Source organism: Marmota monax, unplaced genomic scaffold (assembly GCF_021218885.2).
Source record: "Marmota monax isolate L192 unplaced genomic scaffold, Marmota_monax_Labrador192_F-V1.1 WCK01_AAM20220418_F8-fsc00052, whole genome shotgun sequence".
Classification (NCBI taxonomy): Eukaryota; Metazoa; Chordata; class Mammalia; order Rodentia; family Sciuridae; genus Marmota; species Marmota monax.
The window spans coordinates 12,952,454-12,976,712 of NW_026693473.1; the positions used below are offsets into that span (position 1 = coordinate 12,952,454).

The window sequence follows — 24,259 nt, forward strand, 5'->3', positions numbered from 1 at the left end:
CTCATTTTCCCAGAGGTAATATATAGACGACTGAAGCTTAGCCTAATCATTCTCTGCTTTTCCTTATCTTATTATCTGTGTATGTATTCTTCAAAAATCTGGTATTTACCTTAGACAGTTCTAGAATTGTACTTAAAATGAGTCATGTACTGCAGACTTAATGTACAGCATGGTGACATAGTCATTAACAATATGTTAATACTATTACTAGTACTGATAATACTAATGTTAATATTAAAAATGGTAGTTTATTGTTTGACTATAATGTATTATATACATAAAATTTGCTAATTGAGTAGATCTAAGTATTTCATTACCAAATATGAAGGTAACTATGTGAAAGAATGGATATGCTAGCTTGATTTTGACAATCATTTCACAATATAGATTGTATTAAATATCATTTTATGCCCTGAATATAATCAAGTTTTGTCCATCATAAAAAGGAATCATGTATGACTCTTCTCTCTTTCAACAAATATTATGTATTTTGAGATTAGACATTATGTTCTTGTCCGTGCTAACATGTGTTGCTATAGCTGCTTTATTTATAGTTGCTGCATATGATTTCATCACAGGGATATACAATGGTTTGTCCATTCTACTGTGAATAAAAAATTCAGGAATTTTCTTTTTGGTCTTCAGACTGTTCTGCTGAATTTTTTCTTATGCATGCCTTTGGTGTTCATTTTAATGATTAAAGTATATTTTCAGAAGTAGAATTGCCAGCTATGCTTATACTTAATTTCATTTTATAGACCAGTTTCCAAAGGTGCACCAATTTACACACCTGAGAGCAATATATGGCAGATCCTACTATTTCAAAACTATGACAACCATTGTATTGTGAGAATTTCAATTTTGCCAATCTAATTCATCAGTAGTCATATATGGTTTGGGTGTTAGTTGGCTTTTCCTGACTACTAATGAGGTTACTCACATTTTCATTTGTTTATTTTGGAAGTGCCTGTTTAACTCTGTTATCTGTTTTTTTGTAATTGTGCTTTTATTTTAAGTCTTTATTTGTAGGAGGGCTTAGAATACTCTGAATATTAAACTTTATAAGTTATATATATTCAAATATCTTGTCCCATCTGTGATTTTTCTTGTTTTTTTAATGAAAATAATATTTAGTTTAATTTTTATACCTCATCTAATAATCATCTCTATCCTAATAATGGATTCAGCTTGCCATGTTTACTGGAAATTTTATTGCAGTATAGACTGAAATTGTACTGAAATTGAACATATAAGTCAATTTGAAGAGAATCAAAATCTTCATGATAGTGAGGCTGATTATTCAAGATCATTTATCATTTAGGTTATTTTTAATGCCTTCAAATAAACTGTTAATAATTTTCTCCATAAAAATCTTCTATAGTTTGTTGGATTTGTTTTTATTGGTGTCAGCTTAGAATATGTATAGTAGGTGTTTTTTTTTTTTAAATAGATGTTCCTTCCCTTGTTATGAAGTTTCTTTTTATTATTAATTTACTGGTTATTTCACTCAGGAATGGATATTGAATTTTATCAAATGCTTTTTTTCATCTATTGGGATGATGTCCTTTATTTCTTTGATTTGTCAATTCCATTATTGATTTTCTAATATAAACCAGCCTTATACAGTATTTTTTGTGGTAACTCCTACATGATAATGAAGTGGCACCCCCTTTTTCCACAGAAAAGCCCTCTTCACCATGGCTGCTTTTAGGACTGTCAGAAAAAGAGTCCATTGTAGATAAACTTCCTGTTTTCATGTCGCCCTGTTTACTTGGCCACTGGCCAAGAAGATACCAGCACTCCAGGTGCTGGGCACCCCTTACTAGTTTTTCACAAACGTATCCAGTACAGTACTTTGAAGAAATGTGCAAACAAGGCCTCTGGCCTTGAGCTGGGCTTCACAGAGATGTCTACATTTTTAAGATAAGTTACAAATGGGCTCCATGGTAACATCTGGCAAGGGGAGGATAGAAAGAAGAGAAGAAGCTCTCCCCTTCTCAGGTGTTGTCCTTGAAGGGTTAACTTGCCCAGAACAGTGAAAGAAAGAGCTGCTTTTATGTGAACTGCTGCAGACTGTGAACTTCTGAGCCCCTCCCCTTACATGCTGGGTATAAAACACTGAAACTCCCTGAACTCGGGGTTCAGGGGATTGATTGATTACAGCAAAAGCTGTGCCCTCTGAACCTGGCTGCAGCCAAATAAAACTGTTTCCTGCTGTCTTGGGTGCCTTGCCTTGTTTGTCCCTACAACAATAATATTGCATTGTTTTTTAAAAATACATTCCTATATTTGTTTTGTTATTTTGTGTGTGTGTGTGTGTGTATGTGTGTATGTGTGTGTCTGGGGAGGAGATGGGATTTGGTACCTGTGGTCATTAATGAAGATATCTGATAATTTTCTTTCCTGTTTTCTACATATGTGGTTTTGGTCTTCAGACAGCTCTAGTCTCATTAAATGGCAAAGGATTATACCTTCCTCTTTGGTCTTCCTTTTGTTATTTATTTAATTGCATCATGGTTTGAGAACTTGTTCTTTGTGAAAACCATGCCTCCACAATTTGTAAAGGTTTATTTTCCAGACTAGCAGTTCATTAATTTCATGTGTAAAGGTTGATTCATGTGTACTTAAAACCTTTTTCCTCCAACTGTTGGACACAACAACAAGTTTTACTTATTCTGTTTATGGTTTTAAGTTCCTGGGGAAAGAAACTTGGAACCAGAGCATGGAGAATGTTCCTTCAAAACAATAGTCAGATTTGCTGCTCTATTTTAAAGAGGCAATAAAATACTAGGCCTCTATGAAGAAAGTCATACAGCTCCACCCATATTCAGTATTATGCAAAAGGGGAAGAAATAGTAACAGTTAACTGAGGATGTAATTTGGATTAGTAAAACAGGGAGATGAATTATTAAGTGTCTATGAGTACAGCAGCCAGGCTGTGGCCCCCAATAATTCTGCCATTATATATTCTCCTTCCACTCTTTGTTGAGGAGGTACTGAAAGCGCTGCCTCCCCTCTCGGATATATCAAGAACTATGTAATGTTTTGAACAACCAACAATAAAAAAAAATAAAATAAAAAAAAAAAAAAAAAAAGAAAAGCGAAAAAAAAAAAAAAAAAAAAAAAAAGCTTGCATGCTAAGAATAGCTTTAAAATATCCAGTGTGTGGGGCTTAGTGTTGTACTTAGCATCATTTTCACCTTGATTATATCTCTGTATGATGAAGCATGAAAAAAAAATTAGTTCAAGAGACAAGCTAATGAGCTATGGAATCAAACTGGGTGCTTATCAACAGATAAATTGATAGAGAAAATGTGGTCTACACACACAATGGAATATTATTCATCCATAAAGAAGAATGATTCCTGTCATTTGCAGCAAAATGGGTGGAACTAGAGGACATTATGTTAAGTGAAATAGGCCAGAAACAAAAAGACAACTACTGCATGTTCTCTCTCACATGTGGAACCTAAAAAATGTCAGCGTGAATGTTGCCTAGAAGTTGGAAAGGGTAGTGGTGAGCAGATGAAGAGATGTTGGATTTTATAATTGCATACTGGAGGCTTGTGTTGAAATATCATAATGAACCCTATTATATGTACTATTAATACATATTGACCAAAATATAAGAAAAAAGTATTATCTGAGAGAAGTTGGGGGGGAGTAAGCCCACAAAAGTGCTATAGTAATTATTGTAATGCCTATAAAGTTTCTATGGTTTCAAAGCAAAAAAAAAAAAAAAAATATTCTCCTTCCACATGGGGCAGAGCTGACTTGTCACCAAGGATCTTGTGGAAAAACCATGTGAAAGCGAGGAAGCTGCTGCACCTCTTGCTTTGCTGTGTCGAATGAATGCCTGGAGGGTGTGGGGGGGAAACCAGCAGCCATTTCCTAAGTACACTCCAACAACCCTATAAAGAGGTTTTCATAGCAAAGAACTAAGGCCTTGAAAATAGCCAGTGAGGAACTGGGACTCCTAGCTGCCAACCCATTTTGGAAATGGATACTTCAGCTCCAGCAGAGCCTCAGGTGCTGAGGCCCTGGTTAACATCTTCACTGTAACCTTGGAGAGCCTGAATCAGAAGCACCCAGCAAGTTTTTTTTTTTTTTTTTTTTTGAATTGTTAATGCACCAAAACGGTTTGAAAATTATAATGCTTGTTGTTTTCTTAAGCTGCTCAATTTTGGATAATTTGTTTCACTACAATTGATATTTATTACCATGAGATTCTCAAGCAATCACACACCAATTTAGGGGTTCCAGGAAAAACTTAGGGAGCATGTGGAAACAATAAGCCAGATAGTCACCCCTGAATCTTGCAATTGTGGTTACTGTAATTTAAAATTCGAGTATAAAATAAAAGAAAAAGAAAGAGTAGGAATGATAATTAACTATAGGAGCTTGGAAGGACTGCCATGTGAAAAACCTAAAATTAAGTACTCAGCAAGGCCCTGTGAGGGATGAGAAGGAAATAATCAAAAGTACACAGAAAGATAGGTTTTCAAATTCAAATTCCAGAATGTTAGAATGAAGGATCATATTAAATCTGAGTGATAAGGTGGTTTTAACTAGCTATTACATAATGCCTTCTCCCTCCTACCAAGTCTACATCTAGAAGTAATAGGGAAATAAGATTTATCTATCTATCTATCTATCTATCTATCTATCTATCTATCTATCTATCTAGAAACCAACATGCCATTTTTATTACTGACAAAACTGAATGTAGAAAATGAATTCACATCTACATTTCAAAGGCCTTCCTTATATATTCTGCCTGGATTAGACAGATTGACATAACTAGTCATTGCTATCTAATAAAAACAGGAAGGAAGCGTATGAGCTGAACATACTCAACTACTCCTCCCAACCTGACCAATCAAAGAAGAGGCTATTCCCCTGGGAGGAAGTGAATACAGGTAGAAGAAGCCTAATTAGAGCTCCTGCACATGGAGGAGGGAACCAGTTGGTTCCTTCATAATCAACAGTGTGATTTTTAGAATGATGAAAGGAAATGCTACTTCACTCAGCAGAAGTTTACTTTTGACTTTCAGAATTCTATCTCAAAACTGGTAATTAAATTTTAAACAGACTGCTATTAAATTAATGCTGCTGCTGCTGATGATGATGATGCAGAAGAGAAATAATATTGGCTTCTGAAGTATTGTCCCAGGAATGAGATAACTAAACAGGCATTCGGAACAAAACCACCAGCACTGGGATCAAATAATGAGATTTAGGTAGCTGTAGAAAGAACCAGGGATGCTTAATTTGGAAAGCATTGCAGAGTAGTAGGATAGGGCAAAGGGATCTGCATTTACTTGGTTCATGAATCTCTCTGAGCAACTAATGAAAATTTTAAAACTTCTATCCAACAAATAGAATCACACAAAAAATATATTACAAAAATTTCTTTTTGGAGGGATGGGTAATACACATTGCAAAGCCCATGTATGGAGTCAAATATTCTCTCTTTTAGAAGAAAGTTTAAATCTTCATGACAAGAGTTAGGTGGGGAGAAAAGGTAAAGAACTGCGTCATTTTGTGGTGTTGAGCTGAGGTGAGAAGAGACAGACAATAAAGAACAGTTATTGGCAAGAATGGCCCAAGATCATTATGCTCAAGGGCATTTCCCATTGCATGGTCAGGCTTTTTAACTTGGGGGAAAAAAGAAAGCTGGGGCACCTCCCTCTGAATCCTTTTTCTGTGTTTCTAACATCTGAAATGTAGCCCATTTTGAACTACATCCTTTAGGCATCACCAAATAAGAGCTAAAAAGAATCAGCAAAAATCATAAGATGTGGAGGTTGGCCTAGGTCTGTCACAGGATTTACAATGAGTTAGAAAGGAAATAAAATGTTAGGATTTTTATCTTAGTCTCTAGGACAGTCATCAAGAAGGGCAGTCATATCTAACAACTCAAACCTGGCACTATTCTCAACTTTATCCTGAACCTTAGGATAGAAGGCCATATGTCTTCAGTATGGTATTTTTTTTATTAGTTGCACATGACAATACAATGATCTTGACATATCATACATTTGAATCAAATGTGGTATAATTTCTCATTTTCTGAGTGTACAGGTTGCAGAATCACATTGGTTATACAGACACGTATATACACACAGCAATACTAGTGTCTATTTTATTCTGCTGCCCTTCCTATCTCCCCATCCTCTCCCTTCCCCTCCCATGACTTCTCTCTACCCAATCTAATGTGACACATTTCTTTTTTTCCCCCCTCACATCATCATACATGTATTTTGTATAACGATGAGGGTCTCCTTCCATCTTCCGTGCAATTCCCCTTCTCCCTCCCATTCCCTCCCACCTCTCTTCCCTATTTAGTGGTAATCTTCTTCTCATGCTCTTCCTCCCTACCCCATTAGTATTTATTCAGTGTATACGTTCTAAATGAACTTCACTGTTCTTGGTCATGGATAAGCACCTTATTCACTCAGCTTTAATTTCTTTATCAAAACTAGCTTTAAGTGGAAAATCATTGGACTTGGATTAAACAACTTGATGCATAATTTATAGTTAGGTAATCTCAGAAAACTCATCTCTCTGAAAATACACCAATAAAATGGGATTCATAGCAACCTCCTTCTTAGAGTGTTATGAAATGTTAAAAAGCAGGTAATATATCAAGAGTTTTCAAATAAGATTCTATTTCAGTTTTTGGCTGTGGTCCCAAAGTAGGCAGGCAAGTATTTCCTCTTGTATTCTAAAGTTAGGTGCTAGACTCATGTAGTATTTGCAAAGAATGTTGCTGCAAACTGATTTTTTCCAACCTTAGCCCAATAAAAGAATTGATGTTGAATGGGTCAGGAGGAAAGAATTTCTCAGGAAGGAGTTATTGGAGAACAGGGACATTTATCTTCTACCTTCAAATAGGGGTCTTCAGGAAAACCACTCAGAGTGAGATATACCCAGGAAGCATGATAGACCTGATGCAACCATACCTATAAAATCTAAAGGGCAAGAAACTTTGAGAGTGGGCTTGATATCAGAGCAAAGAGGGATGACTACATAAGGAACAGCTTCCCTTTTAGTAACCAAAGTTAAGGACGTGGAGCATGTGGATGGAGCTGGCCTAGGTTAATTATAAAGGATAAGTTGCCTCAAGGTCTCTCTGCCAGGGGTGATGGGTGAAGCAAACTCAGCAGGATGCTGGTGGTGGTGTAAAATGGAGAAGCCGAAAGTATAGAGGGTGAAGAGCATCCTGCCAAAAGAGAAGCATGGCTGGAGGCCAGGATGTTTATAACAAAGTTCCCAGTGAGGGTTATGTGATGGTCTGTAAAAATAAGTCCTAATAAGGAGTCATCTTTGGGTTATAAAGGTCAGGGAGCACTAGAGCCAGATCATGTCTGATCAGTCAAGTCAGATTTCTCTCTGCATCTCCAGTGTTGATTCTGGAGGAGACAAAATCAGGGGGGCTACTGCAGTATTGGGAGGGTGAGGATGAAACTGACAATAGCCCTCTTTTCACTGCAGCTTCCCAGCATGAATGGGCCAAGGCTGGGGAAAAGAAAGCTTTAATAATATTCATGGTTTGGGCTAAGACATAAGATTTGATATTTAACAGAAAATACTAAAAGTGAACACAAGGATTCCTATTATTCTGATATGACTATCAGAGCCAAGGTGCCTACTTTTGGCTTTCCCAAGAGAAAGGAAACATGTACTCCCATCGAGTGGGCTTGAATGCATGGAGTAGGGTGTAAAATTGTGTTCTACAGTTATTCCCTTTCAATTAAATGATTATAATAACAATAGTCTGAAGCAAAATGTTAATTGACCCAGTTCTATTGAATGTGCATAACTGTGCTGGGTCTCTTCCATCAGCTGCTTCACATTTATTTCTTTATCTTTTCTCACTCACTTTTAGTCAGAGGTGGCTGACATTTTTGGATAGCATAAAAGTTCCTGCAACCTTAGGCTATAGGTGACCTTGGCAAGAGAGACCAGGAGAGTGGGAAAGATGACAGGACAATTTTTTATGCTCCCATTCCCCCTTGTAAAACCTTCTCCAGTGAGCTATGCTTCTCAACGAGGCTTACTGTTTCTCCCAGGCATCTGATTCTCTATGACTATATATGATATTCCAGAAGCCTCTTGTTTCTTCAGGCCAGGGCCCTTGGCTGTTGTGCCAACCACTATGATTTACCTATATTCAGACTTTTGTAATCTTCTTGTGAATAAACTTTCCCCAAATTTTCCTTTTTCAACAGTGCTAAATATTTCCTGTTGGTACCCTGATTGACCAAGTAACATTATTTGCTTCTCTAATCTCAAAATCTTAATGGCAGCACTAAAGCAATAATAGTTGTGAAAATGTTTAGCAGTAATCAAAATAAAATATAGAGTATTATTATTGTTCTTATTATTTGCAAGATATTTTCAGGAATGTGTGAAGGAGCCAGAAAAAAATCATTTGTTAGAAAAATTCCAGGCCTATCATCAATATTTCCTAATGTTAAAGGGCCATTCAGAAAGTAAGTACTATTTTACCAGGGATATAATCATACCTGTTTCCTTTGCTTTGCATTAATGAGGTGAACATTCATTAGTTTTAACTTTTGAACAAGTGAACTAAAATGAGGAAAATATTTTATACTTCAAAGCATAAAATTAACTTTGCCCTGGGAATTAAGTAACATGCATGTGTATCTGAAAATAAAGCTAGTGTCATAGTCAGTGAAAAACTTGGGTAAATAGTACACGATAAGCACTGTTCAATGCATTCTAATATGATCTGACATAGACTTTGCCCTGTTTAGTGGTTCCTGTTTGTCTATTGTCATTTTTTATTTTTCCTAACTATTCATGTATTGTGCTGTTCTGATATCTTGGTGGACTTTTTCAAAAGCAGATGTAAAATTTTTTTTCTTGCCTAAATATTTTGAAATTATAAAGAATAAAATAATGCATTTTATATGCTCGAGACTCAGGGTTTTTTAGTGGGAAGCTATGTACTAATATAATTCAGGGGTCTATAAATGTGGATGGACAAAGGTTGCTTTTTTTACTTTTATTAACCTGTAATTAAAATACAACACTTCAATTATGAAAATAAGGAACAAATTCCAACAGTATTTAGTTACACCTGGACCTTTGTGACAATCGGATATCAAAATACTGTCAGACTACATTTTTGTTGTTATAAATACTTTGAAATGTTTTTTATGGTGCGTTTCTTGAAATTATTATTGTTTTTAGATCCATTTCTAAATCTTGTTATTTTGTGTATTAATAATCATATATGTTAGTATACTACAAGTTAATAATTCTATTTCTAATTTGTAATGGTTGAATTCTTGTGAATTCTACCCATTCAAAAGTGATATCTGAGATAGGGGATATAGGCTTCTTCAAAGTTCCCAAGTGACGTATGGCAGAAAAAGCTTATGAATCCCTGGGTTGAGTTATAGATGCAATTGTTAGGACTAGAGAATGGATGACAGAAATCAGTTACCTTCTCTCCATCAGTAAGAATATTGAGAAAGTTTGTTTGAGAAGGAGAAAAATGTATGATATGCACCTGAAAACCACGGGTGTTTATAAGCAAATCAGAAAATATGTAGATTCATACATATTAAAGTAATAAATTCCCAGCCTTGTGAAAAATAAAAAAAAATATTGGACCAATACTATCATTTCATCTATTGAGATAAAGGTGCAGGTAAATAATCCTTAGTACAGATCTCCCGTGTAAAATTACTGTAGTTTTTAACTATATCATTTTTATATGTAAAGATATCTATTTTAGTCCTGTGCCTCTATTATACATATTTAATGATATTTAAATATCTTTGTAATGTAAAATATTAACCTTGAATATTTTAAAAATTTATATACCACAAGAAGTCTAAAATTATTTTACTAAAACTCAAGGAGTATAGAAATATGTTATGTAATATTTATTATTTATCTCCTATAGTTTTCCACCTCTCTAATATACAAACTAAATTTAATTTTTGCTTTAAGACTAAGAACAGGAATTCTTGTAAAAAAAAATGAATGCTGCAGCAATAACTCATAGGAAATGCAATTGGAGTTTAATTTGAATGCACAAAGTATCAGCTATCATACAAAAATATATAAAAATATAAAGAATTTAGTTTAGAAAAAAAATTGTTCAACTTTTCAAGCTCATGGTTCAGTCTGTGCAAATCCCTTTTGCTCTCTTTAACCTGCTAAACTTCTGGAAATAGTTGGAGGTGAAGGTGAAGGCAGAGAAAAGGGAACATGATAAAGATCATCAGTTATTCTACTAAAATCCTTTTTAGTTGTTCTCGTTTGGATATGAAGTTTCTCTAAAAGCTCCTGTTCATGAAGGAATAGTCAGAGGTAAAATGATTAAATTATGAGAGCTGTAACCTAATTGGCCCATCCTAGTTTGCTGGCTGACTGGGTGGTAACTCTAGAAAGGTGGGGAATGACTAGAGGAGTTGGGTCACTGAGGTTGTGCCCTGGAAGAGTGTGTCTTGTCTTTGGCCCCTTCTCCCCTCCCTCCTTCTCGATGTTTCCTTACCCTTCCAAGACCCCAGCAGCTTGACTCTGCTGGGCCCTTCCTTCATGAAGTGCTGTATCACCTTGGGTCCAGAGTAATGGAGTTTTGCCTCCTCTAAATTGTTCTTGTTGGATATTTTGGTTACAGTGATGCAAAAGCTGGCTAAAACACTCTGTTCATACAATATTGTATGGCACCTTTCAATATGGCTCCAGGAATAGAATGAAGCTATAGGAGCTTTGCATTGCACATTCCAGAGGGCATCCCCACACACAGCATCCCTGTGTTACCCCAACTCTCCTTCCTTATTTCATTTATTATTCAGCTTTTTTTCTTATTTCCTAACATCAAGCCCACTCCATGCTATTCAGTTCTCCCAATACGACACCCCAAATATTCAAGTCTCTAAGCTATCTCTTACATGATTTTCTCTTCACAGAACAATGTTCCTAATTCCCTCAATCTGTCAAGAATATTACTTATTCATGTCAAAATTTGTTCTTATTGCTGAATTTAAAATTTTATATTTTTTCTATCATTTATTGAAAATTATTCACAAATATGCACAATATTGTCAAATAGTAATTTTTCTCCTCAGTTTGTTCCCACAAAACTTCTCTTTCAGATTTTTTTTATTATTTTACCTTTGTACTCAGTTTTAGTAAGGCATAATCCACAAATAAAATTGTATATATTTATGGTATATAATGTGAAATTTTGATACATATGTGCATTATAAAATGATTAAATCAAGTTAATTAATATATGCATTACCTCACATAAACATTAAAAATCTACTCTCTTAGCAATTTAAAAATATATAATACATTATTATTAGCTGTAATCATCATGTTGTACAATGGATCTCCAGAACTTATTCATCTTGTTTAACTGAAACTTTGAACCCTTCAACCAACATCTGTACCAATATCGAATGGCAATATTGGATGGCAAATGTTTTTAAAAAACAATTTTTTTGATACCAGAGATTGAGCCCAGGGGTACTTAACCACTGAGCCACATAATATTTTATTTAGAGCCGGGGTGTCCCTGAGTTGCTTAGGGCCTCGCTGAGTTGCTGAGGCTGGCTTAAACCTGGAATCCTCCTGCCTTAGCCTTCTGAGCTACTGGGATTACAGTGTGCACCACCAGGCCTGGTAGTTTGACTTTTTCTTTTTGATTCCATATATGTCCCACAAAACTTATTAGATTAAATTTTATGTTACAATTTTTTATTCTACTCTCCATATACTTTTGTTCTATTCTGAGTTATTTCTTTATGATAGATTTATTTATCTTTTTTCCAGGTCTAATATGCTATTTATCTCATTGTTTAGTTTTCAAAAATATCTGTTATAAAACATTTCAAACACATATCAGAATAGAATAGTGTAATGAACCCCTCTGAACCCATCAATCTAAGACAATTACTAATTTATTGTGAATGTTGCTGTATCTGGGTCCACTTCTGCTTCTGTATTGTTTGGAAGCAACTTTCAGATAAATAAACAAATAAACCGTATCCCAGTTACACTGTTTCAGCTTAAATTTTTTTTTGTCTTTTTCACAGTAGTGAGAAAGCCATACTTACTCAGTAGAAAACATATTTTGAATTTTTATCTTTTTCTGGACAGAAGATTTTCAGCAGAATACCCTGTAGCAATAGCAAGCTACTGCTTCTATTGAGCCACTTGATCATAGGCATAAATAAGAAATATTCTACAATATACTGTGTTGCTCATTATGCTGTTCAATAGGTTAGATGTATTAAATGCATTTGGACTAGTGAGATTTTCCTCTTCTGTTGGGTTTATCAAGACGTAACCCCATCATAAGTCGAGGAGCATCTGCACTTTCAATTTAATTATTTTTTTGAGGTATCTCTCATTTTGAATGATGGTATCATTTTCCTATTTGAAAGTAAATAATAATTACTTAATATCAAATAGCTATACTGCTTACATTTGCAACTGTCATTTACATATGTTAACTTATAAAAAGATTATTGTTCAAATCAGGCTGTAATTAAAAGAAATTGTTAATGCTTAATAAGTCTTTTAGGTCTACTTTAATCTCTAGAATCCCCTTTGCTGTCCATCTCATTTTTTCCTATTATTTCTTGAAGAAACCGGATTATTTGTCCGGTAGTTTCTCACCATCTGGATTTTGCTCTTTGTGTCTTTGTAGTGTTTCTGAAACCATTCCTGTCTTCCATGGTTCCTGAACATTGCTTGGTGGATCTGGAGGCAAGACTACCTTTATTTATTTATTTGTTTGTTTGTGTGTTTGTTTGTTTTCTGGCAACGGTCTCTTATGTGGGGCTGGCTTCTTTCATCAGGAGACATGTAATGACTTGCTGTTTCCCCTTGTGGATGCTGGCAGTGTTCAAAAATCATTGTCTACATCCAAAGTCCATTAGGGTATGCAAAATAGAGACATCCTAATTCTGTCATTCCTTCTTTTTTTATTAGAGAGAACAATTCTATAAAAGGTTTCTACCGCATCAGCTAATCTTATCATTTCCTGATTATTTTAGCTACAAAGATTTAAAGAGAAAATTTCATGTCTACTGTCAGTAGTGGAGTTCTCAAAAGAAAGATTAAAGTTATCCCCATTTAGAAGTTTTTAAAGCAATGAACTGAAAATTAGTATTCTGTAAAGATGACCCATTAGGCTTTAAAATATCATTTTAATACACAGATTTATGCTGATTTGGTGTACTATATTTAATGTCTTATTTAAAGTTCAGATTCTCATATTTTAGATCCTTTTGACTGACCATCATAATAGCATGCTTCCTTGCCATCAGGGTTCTCAAGACAGTTAGATAAAAGATAGACAATAAAAAAAGAAAACTTAGAGAATTTAGTGAGAAATATGATATTTAGGGTAAGAAAAGGAATCCTAGTAGATTTTACAGAGAATTTGGTATGGTAATTGGGTGGTCTCTTGTGCCTTTGCTAATATAAAATATATTGCACAAGGAACAGATATTGGGAACATAGAAAATAAATTAAACCATTCTTTAATTATGGGTTAATTAAGGGAGATCAGTAATTGAGGGAGATGCATTTATTCTAATTCTTTTATGTTGATTGAAATATCACAATGCACTTTAATTTGATTATCATGTTTGATTTTTTTTTTTTTTTTTACAGAGGTAGGTAATCACACCGGTTTGTAGACAAATAAGCTGAGGATTACAGAGGGTAAGCTACTTTTAAAGTCTCCAGGCTTAAATACCTGTTTTCTCACTCCAAGTTCTGAGAGCTCTTCATTATTTCTTGGTAGAGAAAAATACATTAATTCACATATTTTGAAAGCTTTGTGTTGAGGATAAAAACAATGATATTCCGAATGCTTCTATTAAGTAGAAGACTCAGGTGATCAGAATATTTATCCCACTATGCACATGTTCTCCTTCACTTTGCAAATGCAAACATGTCTTACAACAGCCATGGTATACATGTGTGTGAGGATCCTCCTCAGGGAACATTCTGACAGGAAAGCTAATGCACACTGTAGCTAGAGGTCATTTTGTTCCTTAATCACTTACTTCCAAATTCACACTATTAAACCCACAACTTTAATACTCTGTTAAATCTGTTTGCATAGAATTTTTTCACTGTATTTTTTTTACATTTAATTCTCTTTACTTTGGAGCCCAGAATGAAAGGATTAGAGAGTGCAGATTTCCCTTCTCCAAAAGGCTCGCTTACCTCTGTTTAACTTTATCTGCAGAGCCCGCTGAGAGCCTGTCTAGGGGAGACCCAAAGCCAGAAAAGCTCCTTTTCTTCTTTGTCTCTGTCACGTCGTTCTCCAAAGATACCAGCTCATCAAGGAGCAACAGTTTTGCAGCCAGGTCAGTGGCTGACTTCTCTTCTCGGACTGTGGGTGGTGACTGCAAATCTGTGACTCCAGAATCAAAGGCCTGTAGAGCAGAGAAAGGTGGTTCTACTCTTTAGATGAAGAAACCCAAATTAGGTAAAGTTAGTGGACACTTCCTGTATTTAGATAACATCCCTTTTGTGTAACGTTCTATACTTTCTCATGGAATTATGTTTCACACAGAAAGCTAAACCTTTGGGGAAGGAAACATATAAAGGTAGAGTATATATATCCAAGAGAAAACAGACAAAACAAAAACTCCAGGCTTGTCTCTAAAATTGAACATATTCTGATTATTCTTTTGATTTTGTACCACTAAGAATTGAATTCTTGCTTATCATTCTTAGAATGCTTTATCTATACCTTTTCATCATCATACCTATTACATTTTATTTTATTTACATTAGATTGCTTACAACACATTTGTATTCCTTATCAGATTATAAATAACTTGAGGACAAAGACTGTCTGATTAATCTTTTATTTACTTTATTCAATACATAGCCCAGTATTTTATTCAGAGTTAGTACTCAATAAATAACTGATGAATATTTATTGGATGAACTCTCAAAAAACAAAACTAAACCAAACAAACAAAAAAAAACTAAACCTCTTGCTGTTTCCCTTTAGTCATTCATTCGTTATTTATTTATAAAACCTATTAAAATACCAATCTATGCCAGGCTCTGCATTATATTGAAGGGATACAAAAATGAAGAAAATTTAGCCACTTGCATGTCCAGGGACTAAACTTCTCCATCCATGCAATTTATTCACAATCTGTGAGTGTCTACAATGCATGAGAACTAACCCAATTTAATGTCAAAGTCTAGGATAAAATTTCTTGTTTGCTTAGATGTTACTATATATTGTCACTTTGTACTTCATCCAAGTCATAATATAGGTATGGATGCTCAGATTGTGAAGTCTCTTTTTTTTTTCCTTTCTGGGACTCAACAAAACAAAACAAAACAAATCCTCTGCTCCTATTAACCATCCCTGTCATTCTGCAGTACAGGAAACACTGCTTCTTTTTAAAAGCTTGAGAATATTTCTCTAAGGGAGGAAACTAGATTCAGGGGCTTTCTTCCTTTCCTCTCTCACTTCCATCACATTTTTCCATTTACCTCACTCTTGGTCACAACAAAGAAACTGAAGAAGAGATGGAATGTCAGAAAGAAACCCCAAAGAGCAGGAGACAGACCTTCAAAGGCAAAGATCTTACATTATCTCCAAAGCAGCCTTCACAAAATATTCTTCCAACTAATATATATACCAAGTAGAGTTTTGTTTCTTTAAGATACCCTTAATTCTGCAGGGGGTGGGTGGGTGGACTATAGAATTCATGTAAGACTAAACCTTTTGTAAGGTGCATTTCAAATCCTTACTTTAGGTTACTTAAGAAGTACAGAGAATACATGTTTCTCATAAGATCAAACTTAATTTGATCTTGAGTTTTCTCTGTGTGGAGATGTCCTCATATTTGCTTTTCTTTGTACTGGTCAAGACATAAAGAAAACATTTATACTGTAATAAAAATACACAAAATTTGGAATGCAAACAACTTCAAACTGATTTAATTAAAACTGGTAGAGCTGGGGGCGGTGGTGCACACCTGCAATCCCAGCAGATCAGGAGGCTGAGGCACAATCGCAAGTTCAAGACCAGACTTGGCAATTTGATAAGACCTTAAGCAACTTACCAAGACCCTATGTCAAAAGAAAAATTAAAAGGGACAAAGGACTGGGGATGTGGCTCAGCAGTTAAGTGTTCCTGGGTTCAATTCCCAGTACCAATTGAAAAAAAAAAGAAAAATGAAAGAAAGATGGTAGAAATTTTATATATATATATATATATATATATTAATGCTTTCTACTTTAAGGAATACAAGTGTTTCTTATTTCGAGTTACTTTTAATGTTGAAAATATGTGACTTGCTCTGAATTTGCTTAGAAGGTTAATAATCATTACTATTTACATTTAAAGTTCTCAACCTTGAATAACATTGGCAAAACAAACAAACAAAAAAAGCAATAGCAAAAGCACCTATTTCCTTGACTTTGTGTTATCAAAATATATCCCTATTTTTCAGCTGTGCCTCCTGACTATAGTAAAAATAGCTTGTGTTCATAAAACTGTTGATAAAGTCTTTCAAGATAGTTTCCATTACCTCTGTTGCTGCATCCACTGAGAGCACTTTTCCTGAGCTCCACAATATCAAAGACACAGCCAGGATGAAATGTGCACTTGCCAGTCTCCAGTCCAGCATCTAAGGGTCATGTAGATCAGGGTTAGCATTGATTAGTTTTGAATAGAAATACAGAGAAGAAATCTCCTAAGAAGTATGTTACATGCACATGATAAGCACTTCTGTGTACAGGAGTGTATTTCTACAAAACTTCAATGATACTCAATAGAAGCTGTCAGTCTTCCAGATTGAATTCAATCAAGTCTTCATTTACACGGAAACATAGATTGAGTTTGTATAGCTATAATAATAATAATAATAATAATTTAATTCAAAGTAACCTGGGGTCTGAGAAATTTATATAACTTTATTCTTTGTCTAATACAGAGAATGAAGCCTCACGTACCTAAGGAGAAATATGTAAAATTGGCAAGGTAAAAGAGAAAAAGGCCTGATGGGTTCTGAATCAGACAGAATGTGGTGTATCTGAAAGCATTTACATTAAAAAAATTAAAAAAAATTATATTTTTATTATGTCAGAATTTTTATGCAAGTTTCAAAATGTACATATAGAAAAAATAGTGAAATTTCAATACAAAATGTTAAAATTCCATGTCCAATCTAATAAAATCAAAAGACAAATTACAAAATGGAAGATATTATTAATAAATATATAAAAGAAAAAGTAGTATTTGGAGCATGTAAATAAGTCTGATAAATAAATTTAAAATATAGACACACAACTAAATAAAAATGGCCAAAATTGTAAATGGAGATTTCATAGAAAAGGAGAGAAGTTAATGAAAAATAAACATCCCATAATATATGTAGCCTATTTAACATAAATAAAAAGAGAAATGATATACCATTTACACAATAAGAGCAGCAAGAAATTTAAGACACCACTGCATATGTTTAGAATAATGCTAGAAAAAAGAAAATATAAAAAATGCTGATTTGGAAATGGATCCTTCCATTTGAAAAAAATTGGGCATAAGGATTGAAAGTGATCATGCAATACCTATGATCTTTTATTTTGTTTCTGGGTATATATCTCTGAGAAACTCTTATAAGCTTATTAGGAGACATGTGTCTGGAAGTCTAAACCCTTATAGTAGTAAAAAGCTGGAATCAACCCAAGTGGTCCATTCAAAAGATGAGGATTTGTCAATTGAAATTTATTTATACTATGGACTTAAAGCAAATAATTTAGATATACTTCTATTTACCATTGAATTATTTAAATGTATTTGCGGATTTCATTAAAACTGGGATGGGGAGTATAGAACAATACATGTATTATGGTTTGGATATGAAGTGTCCGAAAAGCTCTTGTGTGAGACAATGCAAGAAGGTTCAGAGGACAAGTAATTGGGTTGTGAGAGTCTAAACCCAATCAGTGAATTAATCCCCTGATGGGATTAACTGAAGGCAGTTGGGGTATGGCTGGAGGATGTGGGACAAAGGGGGTGTAGCTTTGTATATATTTGTATCTGGTGAGTGGAGCTCTCTCTCTGCTTCCTGATTATCAGGTGAGCTGATTCCCTTCTCCACACTCTCTTACCATAAGGTTCTGCCTCACCTTGAGCCCCAAGGAATGGAGCCAGCCATCTATGGACTAAGACCTCTGCAACCATGATCCCTCAAATAAACTTTTCCTCCTCTGCAATTGTTCTGGTCAGATCTTTTAGTCACAGCAGAGAAAAAGCTGACTAAAACAACATGTCATAACACTATATAACTGAATTAAAAATACATAAAGCATTTCTATATATTTTTTGAATATATACATATAATTAAACTGTAAACCAATAGAACTTGATTTATGAATATGAGTGCCTCAGAAGAAGAAATAAGGTGAATAAGATTATGGAGGAAAGATAAAGGACTTAGTTTTTAATCTATAATTTTAAAAAAAGTAAATATATAAAAAATTACATTTAAAAATTCTGTGTAGTAGGCACAAATGTATGTCATTTATATATTTGTGGTTTATACAGCCAATTAAAGTTCATCTATGATTTCTATTGGGCTTGCTGATTGCCTGATTGAATAATAAACTCTGAACATTGAATAGTACAGGAGGAGACATTGTCCTATGGAGGGCAGACTTCAGGTATGAGCCAGCTGGAATAGAGTCTTTGCCACTTAATATGAAGAATTGGGAAAGTCTCCAAGGTTCATTGGTAATTAATGAGAAGTCTCAGTACACTTCTGTCTCCTTAAGGAATAATAATTTGAAAAACTTGCTGGGGGCAAAGAGAAAGAAATGCTACCATGAAATCTGAAGGACTGGGTTTGATTCTCATTATTTTTGTTTTCATATTAGTGTGACCTTGTGTGTGTGTATACACACACACACACACACACACACATACATATATATATCATTTAACACACTTGAGCTTCATTTTACTTATATATGAAGTGAGAAGTAATTCTCACCTAATAAGAGCTTTGAGAGGATTAAATTGATTCATGCATAGCCCCTTTATGTGGTATTTATAATTTGTAAGTGAAGAAATATTTATGAGAATTACTAAATATTTCTTTAATAACCGCATACATTTTGGTGTGACTAAAATTTTTCTTTATGACACTTCCTTAAAATATTATCTTAAAACCTCAGTGTAAATCTTAGTGATATATGTTGCATGTTAGAATATGAACAAATAAATTTTTTGTATAAGCAGAGTAGCATCTGTATTAATTATGTTTATTGAGACTAAATGGAGATAAAAATATTTTGGCATTGTCTGTAAAATTTATTTTTATCAAATATAATTTTAATTTTCACATAGTTTAGCCCAAACTATTTGCTCATTATCATATCAAATAATTTATTTTGGAATCTTGCACTTCATACTATTCACTATATATTTTCTTTATTCCATCCTTTCCTGGAAAGAAGGAAGAAACGAATTCTTTGTTTTCTTTTTGCTAAACTGATATTTGATTTGGGTATTTCCGAAATAAATAATAATTTTTGCATAAATCATGACTGTCTCTAAATTGAGAAAATAGATGAGAAATAATGCAACCAACCAAACACTGCCTTAGCTATTCCTTTAGAAAATCAGCCACTTAGTCATAATTTGTGCTCATTTTGCTGATGTTTCTTTATCCTCCACATAAAGGAAAATATATTAAGAACAAAGGTATATTTTTAAACCTGATCTCATGTTTTATATATATATATATATTATTTTAAAATAGAGTTCTATCATTTAATCAAAGATAAACTACCACTGTGATGTTTTCCTTCTTCATTTTTATTATGTTAAAAATAGGTTTTAGAGTGTGAAATTACCAAATTTTATAAGTGTTTCCATGTGGATTTCCTTTAACTATTTTTATACACTTCTTACTAAGGTTTCTCTCCATTTCTGTAATCTTATAAATGGCACAGGATGATGGGTGTTTATAGTATTGATGATTATGTCTGAGGCATATATTTTTGTGCTTGGGTGTATATAGGAAAAAAGTCATAATATATCATCTAACAGATAACCACATCCTGATTATTTGGATAGGGAGACATAAAAATAAATGCCGAGTTAAATACACTCATTTAATGGTTTAAAGCCAAGCTTGTAGCCAGTTAACCAAAAGGCCAAGTTCCTAAAAATGGCATTTGGTACACTAATGAAAACAAGCACCCTGGCACCTGCCGCACAAAAGACATTTGATTAACCAGTTGAAACTTCACTGCTACAAAATTAGAAACAGAGGAAATTATAGGGAGGAAAGGAAAAGATTACCTTTAGGCCCATTTCCCTATTTTGTTGATAGTGCATAAATATAGCTCATGGTTTAAAAATCTCCTAAACCCCATGTACACTCTGATTCATAGAGAGACCCTCAAGGGATGTTCATTGACTGTGTGAATTCACCAAAGGGGGAAGTATGTGCACACTTTCAGTATATCAATCATTTTTATTAAGTAGTATTCCTCTGGGTATTGAAGAATTTCAAAAGAGACAAGTGAGCACAAGATTTACTATATAAGAAGATTTTGTGTGTGCTTCAGTCTTAGGCAATTGGAATAGTATATGTGTTTACTTTGTAAACAATACTGCTGATGAAGAAATATTTCACATAGTCAAACATTTTCAGCTCTGTTTCATAGCTTTTCTACCTGTAAGACTTTCCATCCAGAAAGAATCTTCCGAACTCAAGCTGGAGTGGTGGTAGATGGATCAAGAAGGAGGGATACAAACTTTTGTCACTTAAGTAGGGGAAAACAATATGTATTGCTTATTCCTTTAGAGAAGTGATAGTTCATATTGACATGCTGCTATGAAAGTCCAGCAGACTTAAATATATTTAAACCCCAGTTTAGTGAGAAGACTATTAAAATGAAGAAAAGTGTTTCATTGTTAAGAATCAGTGCATTATCATTATTCATCTTTACTGGGAACAACAAATCTCTGAAGTGGCTGGGCATGAAAAAAAAAAAAAAAGATTGAGAATCATCATTTGAAAAAAGGGAGACCAAACTGGAGCAAAGTGCCAAATTTCAAGATGATAAAGGTGAAAAAGAGAAGCATTGTGAGCTCCTATCTGACCTAAGGCATTTTAAAACTGATAAAACTTTTAAAGTATCTGCATCTGAAGAAAAAAACTTCTCAAGTGATTAAAAACATTTCTCTTCAACCTGAGACTTCATGATTTACATTTAACTTAAGGATATTTGATCCAAGTATTAGAAACTACTGGGTTTTTGGGTGAATCTTGATATCAACTGGGAATTTTTTATTTTCCCCAATATCTTGATTGAAGATATTCAAAACAGACTCTATGCACATTTTCAACAAAAATTTAAAATAAAGGACTTAATTAAAGATTAAAGATTTATGGCTAATTCAACTTTCACTTTTTCTTTACCTTCTCTTCTCATTTTAAAAAAATTAACAGGACATTCTAAAAATGGAGCCTAATTCTGACACCATGAATTGGCCACGTGTGCCTGCTGACAACACTGTGTACAGACTTTTTTCTCTGAAAGTGAAGGTGGTCTTCCAAACAAGTAGAGTCAGTATGATCAGTAAATCTGTATGACTGTGAGTTCTTCAACTCACCACTTATCCCACTCCACTAAGTTACAGTCACATAGGTCTTTTTGATAACAGAACAGCTTGAGATATAGTAGACAACAGAGTAACTATTGCATACACACACACACACACACACATATTAAAGGAGGGTACACAAACACAATGCTTAACACAATGTCCATGCAATTCACTGTGATAGAAAGAGACCTGATACAGGAATTCTGGGACTGAGGTTGCTCACTGCCTCTGCTGGTATTGAGCAATGTGGCGTTTGCAACCCTTTCTTCTTTAGACCAAATAAAAACAGAGTTCCTAACTAACTACTGATGTTGCGTTGGCTTTTAAAGTCAGTTAGTAAAGCTAGTTGGTGGAGGAAATGATGGTAGCTGGTGCAGGCTTAGCTAAAAGAAGCTTCCTGCTGTTCCTCCTATCAAGCGGGAGGCTATGCACAAGACTGTATCTGGTCATGACATAAACATTCTCCTCCATAATTTTAGGTATTTCTAGGCAAAATAAAGAACTTTCAAACCTTTGATTTAAAGATGCCATTTATAATAAGATATTCTATTGTTAAAATGTGTTCGAAGAAAGAAAAAATGCTGTTCATTAAGTGATGACATGCTATCACATATCAGACTCCCTCCAAAATTCAGAGATGTTAAATATGGGACAGAATTGATAAAATAAGGGTTACACACACACACACACACACACACACACACACACACTTTCAAATGTTTACATAGAATTTTTTTTTTTACGTTTTCTTTTTTCCATCATGAGTAAGTCACTAGATGCATTCCCCTACAGTTTCAAAACAAAAAATTATTAGCACTAAGATTCAAGTTGCCATAAAGTACAGTTATGTTCCCTCTTTTGGGCTCAGAGAAGGGAAGGATAATATGATACTGAACTTGATTATCCGATATAATTTTAAAACCACACAGTTAATATTAATTTTAAAGTGTTGACTGAGGCCTACTCCCTACCATTTGGAATAAATAGTCTATCAAGGTAAAATAATTATTTGAGTAGACTCTCAGAAATCAAAAATCTTAGTGGCTGCAGAAAGATGGATACAAAAAGAGGAGAGTTCTTTATGTTTTTATTAGTGCATTATTATTATACATAATACTGGGTGCATTTTGACATAATAATACAGACATAGCATATAATTTGTTTCAGTTCAGTCCCTAGTACTTCCTCTTTCTTTCCCCTTCTCCCTCCCTCTTTTCTCCTTCCTCTAATCTATTGCTCTTCTATTTACTCATAATATTTTAAAGTCAGTGTTTTACAGATATACATAAAGGTGACATTCACTGTGGTATATTCATATAGATATATGGCATAATTTCGTCATTTTCATTCCACTGTTCCTCCTTTTTCCTCTCTCTCCTCCCTTCCCCTTCATCTCCTTCCTCTGCTCCAGTGATCCTTCTTCTATTTTTATGGGATCCCCGCTCTTCCCCTTTTCCGCCATTTTGGTCTTGAGAGAAAACATTGAACCTTTGACTTTCTCTGAGTCTGGTTTATTTCATTTAGCATGATGTTCTCCAGTGCCTTCCATTTACCAGCAAATGCCACATGATGTTCTCCAGTGTCTTTCTTCTGTATGGCTTAGTAAAATTCCACTGTGTATAGATACCACATTTTCTTTATCCATTTATCTGTTGGCATACACCTGGGCTGGTTCCACAACATGGATATGTAAATTGTGCTATTATAAACACTTATGTGCCTGTATCTCTACAGTATCAGGGAAATGCAAATCAAAACTACACTGATATTTCATCTCACTCCATTCAGAATGGTGATTATCAAGAATACAAATAATAAGAAATGCTGGTAAGGATGTGGGAAAAAAGTGCACTCACATAGTGTTGGCAGGAATGCAAATTAGTATAGCCACGCTGGAAAGCAGTATGGAAATTACACAAAAGACAGGAAATAGAATCAGTATATGCCCTAGCTCTCTCATTCCTTGGAATTCATCCAAAAGAAATAAATCAGGAGGTTTTGATAACAAAAATTTTCTACCAATATCATATAATTATATCTTCATATATTTGCTATATAATGTTACTACAATAATTTTGGTTATGAGTAAATGAATATTTTAAAAATAAAGCTTTTAGTCAATGAACAGCTATTCATTAACATCAGAAAAATTATTTCTGGGGTGATGAGGAAAAACTCAGTATTAGATTTGAAAGATGCTGATAAATATCCTTGCTGTGCTCCTTATTGGCCTGGTAACTTTGACCCAAACTCTTAAATTGTTGCATAAAAGTCACTTTTTTAATTCACAAAATTTTAATTAATTAATTCTAGTTAAACTTAATTATTTTATTGGCTTAGAATTAACAAAAATCATGAAATAGGCTTAGAGTTGCCAAGAAAGAGCAATAAGCATATTTGTCTATTTAATGTTATTTACTAAAAATATATAAAGATGTAAATTTTTCTATGAAAAAACTCTCATAAAATTTCTTATTTTATCATAGATAATATCTCTGCACTGGGAACTTTAAAATGGTGCATGAAAACATTTGTAAAACATATGGTAATGTGAAAAGTTTGATTAAATGTTGTAAAATTCATGATTAAGCT

At 34.0% G+C, this 24,259-nt stretch overlaps 1 protein-coding gene across 1 annotated transcript in view; it reads right to left on the reverse strand.

The window, feature by feature from the left end:
* Window positions 1-24,259, reverse strand: part of Ostn (osteocrin) — a 44,812-nt gene that overhangs the window by 15,390 nt on the left and 5,163 nt on the right. The window contains exons 2-3 of the mRNA XM_046457799.2: window positions 16,575-16,673; window positions 14,236-14,447 (exon numbers count right to left, since the gene is read on the reverse strand). Of these exons, the coding sequence (XP_046313755.1) occupies window positions 14,236-14,447; window positions 16,575-16,673 (311 nt within the window). The remainder of the gene's footprint in view (window positions 1-14,235; window positions 14,448-16,574; window positions 16,674-24,259) is intronic.